We start from the raw sequence: 10,296 nt of genomic DNA, 5'->3' as shown, positions 1-10,296 counted from the left end.
AAAAGAAAAGAATACTCAGCTGACACAGGCTATGACCACACACATGCCTATATAGTTGATGGAACAGTTCCAGTTAAAAAGGAAACCTCCAGTATTGGTTTATTTCTGTTTCTTTGGAGAAAACCTAGAACAGGGAGTCCAACCATGTGGGATGAACTATGGAAGGAAGACACATTGGCTTAAAAATTGTCCCTTTTCTGCACTTACATTGATACATGGTCTTGGCTTCTCTCTAACTCTCCCCACCCACTAAAGTCTCTTCTTTACTGTGCATGATGGAAAAGAGAAAAAATAAATTGCAAGGGGCCACATAAAAAAGCAAGTTGCTAACTTTCAAATGCTTGAATTTGCAAACTCAAGACCTAGTTTTCAATATGGATTTTTTGTATGATTTATGATCAGCACAAAAAGAAATCAAAAAGCTGCCAGTCAAAAAATAGTAATGCATACGTTGTATTAGGAAATGTCCCAGTCCAYACTTAATTTCAATATATCATGTATTATCTATTTTATTCTAACATTATTAAATAATAATTAATTTTATGCCTAATTTTGGATGTAAGCTATTCTGTACTTAGCACATGATTAGTGATATATATTTTTCTCTGAAGAAACAGAAGATTTTTAGTACCTAATTGTGATTCTGTAGCTTTGATGCTTAGGTGGTTGAATTTAGGGAGMAGTGCTTTACTATTCAGGGAAAATTCACTCAGCCATTCTTTACATCCTATAGTCTTGATTTTCCTTCCTCTTCTAAGGCAGAAGAAAGTCCTGAGAAAAAGTATCATACTTGAGTTTTATTGAGAATCTATTCTTATGAAATAACAATATTATCTGCTTTATTCATCCACTGTGTGGATTTCGCAAGTGAGGATATTTTTTTCCGTTGTGAGCAGCACTGGAATGGAGGTTGTCCAGAAAATCCTCTTGAGGCTGGTTTTTCTAATATGATGTCAGGAGATATTTTAATCTCTGGTCCATTCTGTGTTACCCTGGCAAAAATGTTTTACCCAAAGATTGAGTTTGTTCTGAACATTTAGTGAGCAGAATAATGTGGAAATCTTCAGGTGCATTTAATTATATATTGTTGTGTTAAAATAAAACAAGTGAGTCCACATACAATTACAGCCAATTTACAGCAGCCACTCACTAATTTAAATTTAAAAGTCTGCAACTGCAGAGTAATTATGCTTTAATTGCACATTTAGGACAAGAAAGTGAAGAGAATCTAATGTGGTGTATTTATGATATAACAACGATGTGAAAAATTTTATTAGTACAAAGGGAGTAATTGTGTTCTGAGAATGAACAAATTAATTCAAATCTACACCTAGAATGCTAAAGGYTTCATGTCCTTTTTTCTTTTGTATTTTTAATTTTCCATATGTATTAATTATTAACTGAAAACCTGATTAGACTTGATTTGCACCTGTTCAGGGAGTTACTGCTCTCCAAGGATTTTAAAGATCAGACACATACTGTTATTGGACCCTCTTTTCCTATAAAGGCCTTTGGCATAATACCTTAATACCTTACTTCCCAGACACTTAAATCAAAGAGCATTTACAATATCCAAAATTAAGCATTTCTGGGAATACCATCACTAGACATTAGCTAAAATTTCATTGCTTGTCTGTGAAACTGCCTTTAACAACCAAGAGGTATATTCACTCCCTGATGTGTCTGGTGTATATATATATATAACTTCCATTTATGTTGGTGTGCAATCTATGCTTGCACATAACAAGTATCACATAGAAGCAAATGTGGACCACTATATGTATATATATGTATGTCAGTGACCTGATATAGAGCAGAAATTTGAATGGCTATCTCCTTTTTTTCTCATTTTAATCAACTACGTAATTTATGTGACTGCATATGTTGCTTTCATAGGGATATTTCYACCACAGTATTGTAGATTTAGGTGGGAGGTGCAGCTAGGCCTGAAGGTTATGTTTTTACTGGTTTTGTGTGACTGAAAGTACATTTGCACTTCCAAATAGCCATGCAACTGAGAATWCATGTATGTGCAAAGCTACTCTTTTTGCTAGCTGCAGTTGATCACCTTCGCCCATGTGTGGCAGAGCTGGGTGTGACAGAAATAATACATCATATTGTATTGTATATGTCAGGATAGTTGAGGTTGGAAGGGAGCTCTGGAAGTGCCACCCCTGGCTCAAGCAGACCCATGTAATGCCAGCTGCCCAGGACCAGGCAGCTTTTGAATATCTTCAGGAATGCAGCCCACAATTTCCCTGGGCAATCTGTGCTAGAGCTCAGTTTTTCCTGAAAGGAAACTGCCTGTGTTTGTTTGTTCTCATTGCCTCTTGTCCTGCTGCTCACACCACTTGAAAAGAGCCTGGCTCCATTTTCTTAGCACTCTCTTGTCACGTGTTTGTACTCATTGATGAGATCCCCCCTGAACCCCCTCTTCTCCAGACTGAACGGTTGCAGTGCTCTCACCTTTCCTCAAATGAAGATGCTCCTGTGTCTGATTTACCTTAGTGGCTTTTTACTGGGCACATAGATAGGTAGACATAGATATAGATATATAGACATATATTGCAAATGAAGCTAATAAAAATCCACCTGTGGATAGTATCAGAAGATATGTATTTTACATTGTGTAGCTCAGTGGCACCTGCTCTATGAGTAGAATTCCAGCTTGTTACAATAAAGCAAAAAATAGGTAACAATAAAATGGTGCGTCAGCCTTTTGAGTTTTGGTGCAGGACATGGAAATATGTTGCCTGACTTTTAAATTAATTCTTTATTATTTTTTCAGGCAATCTTCCACTTTAGAAGCGGCCACATGAGGCTGTTTCCAACAGCAAGAGCAAAGCCAAATAAAAGTAGTGTAATAAATAAACCCATGTATCATAAAAATCATGAAGCACAATTTTATTATTGCCTTAAGTGCAGTTCCTAGAAACAACTCAGTGGAGATGGCATACTGAAGTAATGAACTCCTTGAACAGTCTGTTTAATATTCTGTTTGTTCCACGTTTATGCTCTGCAGAGCCGATGAGCTGTATGCAAACATTTTTGCTGAGGGCAAAAGAATGTTTCATCATTAGAGGAGTGTGACCCTTCTCTCTGTGATCAAAATGAAAAGCATATGCCCCTTGATGTCATAAAGTGTTGTGACCATTCCAATGAGTTGTTCCTCAAGCATCAGGAAGTTGTCCCCTGACACAATTTGGTATTAAAGGTTACATGACGATTAATTGTATTCACTGACACAGCAGAAATATTCCTCAAAGTTATGTTTCTTTGATATGAGAGATTTTTTTTCTTTTAAAGTTTAAAATCCAAATAAGTTACAGAGAAAGTTCAATTATTGTGAAATGCTTTTCTCTTTTTCTGTGGTCCTTCAGTTTCACTCTTCAATGTTAGGCTGGGTGAAACCACTCTAAATTAAATCCTTGGTAATTTTTACTTTGTGAATAACAGGGTTTCTATCTCTTTTTAACATGTGCGTGGATTTCTCCACTGTTTCTCCACTAAGTGATTATTGCTTGCTAAGATGTATTAAGCCTTTAACAGGACATTGGCTTTTCAAACCTAAATGATTCCATGATTTTATGASTGTGTTGTAAAGAGGCATGCAAAGAATGGAAGAATACAGCTCCACTATCAATTACTGTATACTCRATGGCTAACATTTTAAAAGCATAGTTGTTACCATACAGAATTCTTAAAAACAATAAAAAAAGAATAACAGAAAACAGAGATTGGTGGGTTGGTAATTTGGGATTTTATTATATTTTTAGGCATGGTCACATTTCGATTTCTCCTTGTCAAATCCTATTCCCACAAAGCACTTAAACACACAATTTAAATTGGGGAGCAATGCCATCTAATATCATTGGGATATATTCACTTATTTAAAAACAATTGGAAGAGCTTTGCTGGACAGAGATCTTACATTTCAGTCTCAGTTTCCAGTATCTCAGAAGTAGATTTGCTATGTCCAGTTTTGATTTTCTGATTTTCTTTTTCTTTACAGGTAACCCGATAGCTGAAGACAAATCAAGCCAGTCTCAAGGCTGATAATAAATACAACACATAAGAATTTCATCCCTCCAGGCAATCCTTGAAGTGAAATTTTGTACTGCTGGGGTGTATCCTTCAGCAGAATCAATTGTTTCAATGAGAACCTGGCTTGTAATCAGCAACAGACTTGAAATCAAAACTACTGGAAAGTTATTTTGAACTTCTGTGTCACAAATATTTCAACTGATTGAACTGTGTACACTTGTAAAATTGCACTTGTTGAGGAATTTGCAGCTGTAATCAAGAGCTGATATTCTAAAGGTGCAGAAGAGCAGCAAACTTTTGGGTTCTCCGTTGCAGATCAGAGGCTTTTCTTCTTGATGAAGTCAACTTCTGAAATGTATTGGATCCTTCACTCAAAAAYGATCCCTGGTCCACAGTTCAGATTGCTGGTGGAACTGCACAATGCTTTAATTAAATTTCTGTTGCAGAAATTGTCCTTTGGCATGGCGCAGTTTTAGACATTTTTATTTGTGTTCTAATCTTGCAGCTCTCAAAGGTACATATTTCAACATCTTGAAGTTGCTTTGTTATAGGAATGGAATTATATATCCATTGTTAATAATTATTGTTGACAAGTAATAGTTATCTGAATACATCAGTCATATTAGAATGTATAGTCAGGTTGACATGTTTCCCTAAGGCTAACCAACTACTGCGGCTTAACAGTTAAAGAAAGTAGTGGTCAAAACTCAATTACCACTTCCATTATAAGGCATTTTATATCTTTAAGATACACATTTCCATTTAGTTTGAAGGAAATGGGTGTTCCCAGTATGTACTTTACTTTCCTAACCTTTAATTCGTTTAAATTCATGGTAAGCAGTCAATTACAGTATTTCATCCCTTTTTTATAAACATAGGCAGGGATGTAAATGAGATTTGCAATTATGTTATTGGATGGTAATCATTCAGATTTTTTGTCTTTTTATTGAAAAATAAAATCTCTTGCCTGTACCTAAGTACTGATGGATGCTTATGTAGATGTCTGCTCAGTTTGTTTGCTATAAAGGAAAAAAGTCCTAGTGCTCTCCCAGATTTACACTTCATGGGTATTTTGCTTGCTTACAGTCATCCAGTTCAGATCTGACCCTCGCAAAAGTGTAATTTTTTTTGGTTTTGTTTTGTTAGAAATTCTTGAACTTTGCGATGTGCTGTTACATGAAAAAAATCCTCAATATTTAAAGGCCTTAAGCATCTCTGAAATTTTTTCTAAGTTATTACAGAATGTATAATTTTATACTSCATTTAATGTATATTGTACCATCTGTAATGTTGATACAGAAGAAATTTGGTAATTCCTTTTACTGACACTGCATAAACATACTGACTAGAGGGAGTTCTGACTGTATGCTTTGGTGAATTGAAATGAAATCCACACACACTTAATGGTAGTCAAAAATACATAGAGGTAAGCTTATTTAAGTCCTGTGCAGTTACCAGACACAGCAAATAAAAAGAAAAAAAAAAGAAAAAGAAAAAAGGAAATAGAGGGAAATTATTTTATCATTACAAGACACTGACATGGCTAGTTTAGTTATATATTAAGTTCCATGATGGATGAACACCCTGGAGTGCTCTGCCTGTCACTGTAGCCCCTGCTGTTCAAAAACCATTTCATTACCTCTGCTGTATTATTGCAAAGGAGAGCTTAAATAAAATAAATGACTGCTGGGAATAAAACTGAAAAGTATATTCTATCATTCTGCTGGAAAATAAAAAAAAATATATATTGGCAGAAAAAGATCTTATTTTCTGATTAAAATTTAATTAGAATAAACCATTTGTAGCAGAAACTAGGTATCTTGGTATTTTAGGATGGATTAGTATTATATGGGTTTGTGCTAACACATTCAGGACAGAAGGTAGTATCTTAAAGAGGTTGTCTGGGACAGTGCAAAGTGTAAACGTGCTGTTTTGTAAAATCTGAATATGGCCTCTCTTTGGTCGAAAATCTATCATGCTTCTCAAGACTTGTTTCCTTTGTTTCCTTGTTCTTAAAAAGCGCTGAAAATACTGTATTATAAACAAGTGTAACACATGCATACCAATAAATGAAAATAAGTGGATTTTCAAATATACTGAGTAGATTATCTGCAGTAGATTAATGTTGTGACTATTCATAGCAAGTGAATAAAATTGTAATATAAAATAGAGTTCCCTGTATGGATGTGCACTTTGGAGATCTATTCTGTTTATATATGGAACAAAATAATYTTTTAGTGAATAAGAATCTCAAAGGTTATGTTAACTATATATTTCTTCAATAGACCCAAGAATATCTCCTACCACTTTGAAAGGTTCTTTTTGAAAAGAACTGATACCTATGGCAAATTCTATTGGGTGTACTGATGTTTTCAGGTCAGACTTAATAAATTTTCTTTTTCTTCACAAAATATGAATCCTGAAAAATTATCGCTTAGATATTTTAAGTAGCAGCAAGACATGGTAGACAATCCTGGTAAAGTAATGTTTCAGGTTAATTTGTGGAACTGTTTAAAAGAAAAAGGGAATAAAGCAAGTTTACCAGATCTGGCTGTGCACTCTGAAGCAAGCTGGGAACCACAGTTCAGGTTTCCACTGTGCCAGTTTAGTGCTCCTTTGARAATGGAATACAGCTGACTGGATCAGCTATGTGCATTCATCTTGTAGGCTTGTGAATTGCTTAATAACTGATTCCTTATACACTACTTCCTGGATTATTTAATCTAATTACAAAAATATTCAGGCATGATCAGAGGGAAATCCATGTTGCCCTTTGGATTCAGTAATCATCAAGAACTCTGAACTGCAGAATATGCATTCCAATTCTGCAGTTCCAAATGATAGTGCATTGATAAGGAAAGAAAAATCACTGCTTTGTTCATRCCTTTCACAATTAAATGGATTGGATCAATTCAAAAAAGCACAAAAGAAAATCCTTATGTGAATTTAATGAAAAAAATATCCATATCAGAACAAATAAATCTRAAATACAGCTTATAAAACAAGTCTAGATCTTGGTTGTATCTGGTATATTGGTCATAATGAATGTTAACTTTTAAAACAGCACTGTTGCAGATACCACTGTTACTACCTATAAATTCACCTACCGTGCTATACATTTTCAGTTTTTTTACTTATCCTGTATCTTTTAAATCTTGGCTCCTCTGCTCTCCTAACAGCTTAAAAACATTACTGGTGTAGCATTAGATTACTTCACCAAACCAGTGCAGCTCTGTTTAGGATCTATATGTTTTCACAGCACATCAGATACATTTATTTTGAAAGTAAAAAATCTGATATATATCTCTTTACTTTGTTAGGTTTCATAAAAATATATTCGGGGAATTTTTTTGCTTGTTATAATTGTACAGCTGGCTCTTATAATTTCCAGGTAATGCATGAAAGTCTGTAACAACGTAACAGAAATATGCAATTGGCATCCTTTTCTGTTGATTTACTGCCTCCTCCTTCATGCCTCAAATTTTACACATCTGTTGTTAACCAAGATATTGGCAAGGAAAATGAGCACAGTTTTGATTTGCAACAAACGTTTTGATAGGGCAACAGAGAAGTGTTGCCCTAATCTCCAGTTTCTTTTTGCCAAAAGTTAGATAGCTCTGCATCAGACCTATTGCACCTGAACAATCTGATGCCATTAAACAATTTCCCATGGATTCAGTGGTATTAAATTGAATAATAAGAACTACTCAATCACTTTGTTTGTCTTTATAACACAGTTTGTACCCTGATAAACTTTTCCATTTGTTCTTTCATACAATGAGCAAATATTTCCAGATTAAATCTTTGATCTTGTTTCTGTTAGAGGTTATGTAACTTTGGACACTACTTTGCAGACGGTCATTACAAATATTTTAGCAAAACTATGGGTATTGTATTTGTATCTGCTGTATTCATCTGTACTGCTTATGTGGTAATTAGGAGAAATAGTGTATGAAAAGGTTGAATTTCCCAAAACTTAATTTTGACAGGTGAGATAACAAGTGTTGCCAATGTCTCTTTATTTGAAACTAACTTAATACCATCTGGCAGGAGGGCCATTGATGGTGACATTGGAGACTCTTGTGTGAGGGAGTGGCAGTTCTTTATCAGACTGCGGTGAAGAGAATACCAGGAGAGTCAAACCACTGTAGTGTGGTTTCATCACCGTGTCAGTTTTGGGGAAGAGGATCCAKCTTGTGAGCACTGGGGTGCAGTCATCGATGATCCTGAGCCTGAGGCTCTGGGGGTGACAGCAGTACCCCCCTGTTCTTGGGGTGGTGGAAAGGTCTGTCTTGTGTCTCTGGGATTTGCTCCAAAGCCAGATGACAAAAATGGCAAGGCACAGTGGTGCTTTCAGTGTAGTTTGGATAAGGCCTTCAAATGCAGAATTTTCAGCATTTTGTTTAGAAATTCTGATTGAGTAAATTCATTAAAATTCATTAAAGTTCACTTGTCCCTTTGCAGGTTAATGGTTAAACAAATTTCTCTCTATTTTCACTGTCTCCTTGCAAGTAGGCAGGTCAATCTGTATAGCAATGGGAAGTGAAATCCAGTTATTCCTTGATAATAGATTCTCTTGATTAAATATCACTAATTCCATCAATATGGGATTCAAAGACTTGAAATAAATCTGGCTTTCAGTTCTGAAAACTATTTTATTTCCCAAATAAATTAAATAAATATTTTGTATTGTAGGAATATTATTGCTTATGTGTAACCCTAACTGTAAAAGTTCTATGTTAGCTCTTTAAATTATGTTTATATTCATAACAGTAATATGTAAAATTTGGTTTAGATCCACTATAACAGCAGGGACATTCWTTTTTCTGCTAAAACATTGAGTTAACTTAAGGACACTGTAGCTTGGGATTTATGGCTTTCAGTGCTTCAACTGCACAGCTGGGAAAACAATATGTAAAAATACTTATGTTATGCACATTGGTGAGACATTTTTCTTGAGTATGAGGCATATGTGGAGTTGCCAGTTTACTCCATATGAGCATATTGGTTGAATCTCTTGATCTCTTTTCTCCTTACTGTCATAACAAACGTGACAAAAACTGTACTTGAATTTTCCAGCCTTATGTCTTAGTATTTAAACCAGAACTTAAAAATGTGCACTACTTTAGTTACTGTATCTCCATGCAAAGTAGGTTTTTTCAGTGATTCCTCCTTATGATTAATTACCAATGCCTTGTCATATTTGAGTAAAGAGAATATAATCCTTACCATTACTGATTCAGAGTTTGTGCATCTTTTTGTTCTTATTTTCATTTTTCTTTGGTCATTTTCTCTTGTCCTAGGATCCAGTTAGTTCTTACAAAACTCCAGTAATGATGAGAATWTTTTTTTAATAAATAGTGGCCTGGAACTGAACAGAAGAGGGAAGAGAGATGATGTGTTTCTATAATTTTATCTTAAAATAGTTTCCAACTTAAACTATTCTTTCTAAAGAGAAGCCTTTTTTCCTAACTGTAAATGGACTGTGTTTCAATATGCTCTCTGATCATAAAGCTGATAAAATGGTTCTCTCTGTATGCCAGATTACCTCAGCAGAATTTACAAATGGAAGATGATGATTTTGATAATGTCCATGGGCAGGTAGACATAATTTGGHCCCAGATGCTCTGCCTAATGTTCATGGCAAAAGTGACTCAAAAACAATGCCTCCATATGCCATAATTGCTGGAATTATTTCTCAGGCATATTCCCTTGTCATCCCTCATACGTAGAACTCATTAGATTCCTAGTGGGAGAACATATGGAGAAGAGAGATGATGGAAAACATTATAAAACAGATTGTGTATTTAAATTTATATTATAAAAGACCTCTGTGCACAGGCAAACTTAGCAGAGAAAGTTCAAACTCTGTCTTTGCACTTCATAAGAAAATTGTCATTTATGGAGCTGTTACCTCAGTGCATTTAAATCCACTTCTARATGGTGGCTTAAAACCTGGCTTTAGGGATAATAGTGGGAATTTTGTTYGTAATTTGAGGTCAACCCTGTATTTCCTACATTTTTACAAATATTTGGTTAAACTATAACTAAGGTCTTTTTGCAAATAGGAATGAGCAGAAGTTTCACCCATACAAGTCTGTTGGTGGGATCAAGCCTTTGGCAATGGTTTTGTGATTTCAGTGTCAAGATAATGTCTTTGACGAACACCGTGTCCCTGTTCCACAAAAAAAGTGTTAGTGTTTCTTTCATCCAGCTCAGCTCACTAATGGATGGGGATCATATCCAGTGCAG

The 10,296-nt window shown here is 35.0% G+C and overlaps 1 protein-coding gene across 4 annotated transcripts in view; it reads left to right on the top strand.

The window, feature by feature from the left end:
- Positions 1 to 9,309, top strand: part of TAFA2 (TAFA chemokine like family member 2) — a 181,754-nt gene extending 172,445 nt beyond the window's left edge. For all 4 annotated transcript variants that reach the window (XR_008966056.1, XR_008966054.1, XR_008966055.1 and 1 more), the window contains one exon: positions 4,013 to 9,309. Coding sequence is in view for 1 of the 4 variants with exons in the window: in XM_057376862.1 (XP_057232845.1) it covers positions 4,013 to 4,024 (12 nt within the window). In the remaining 3 variants the exon portion in view is untranslated. The remainder of the gene's footprint in view (positions 1 to 4,012) is intronic.
- Positions 9,310 to 10,296: the final 987 nt, after the last annotated feature.

Source organism: Malurus melanocephalus, unplaced genomic scaffold (assembly GCF_030028575.1).
Source record: "Malurus melanocephalus ecotype Western Australia unplaced genomic scaffold, MMel_1.1 scaffold_10, whole genome shotgun sequence".
NCBI lineage: Eukaryota > Metazoa > Chordata > Aves > Passeriformes > Maluridae > Malurus > Malurus melanocephalus.
The sequence above is the reverse complement of the archived record's forward strand: the minus strand, read 5'-3'. Positions and strand labels throughout refer to the sequence as shown.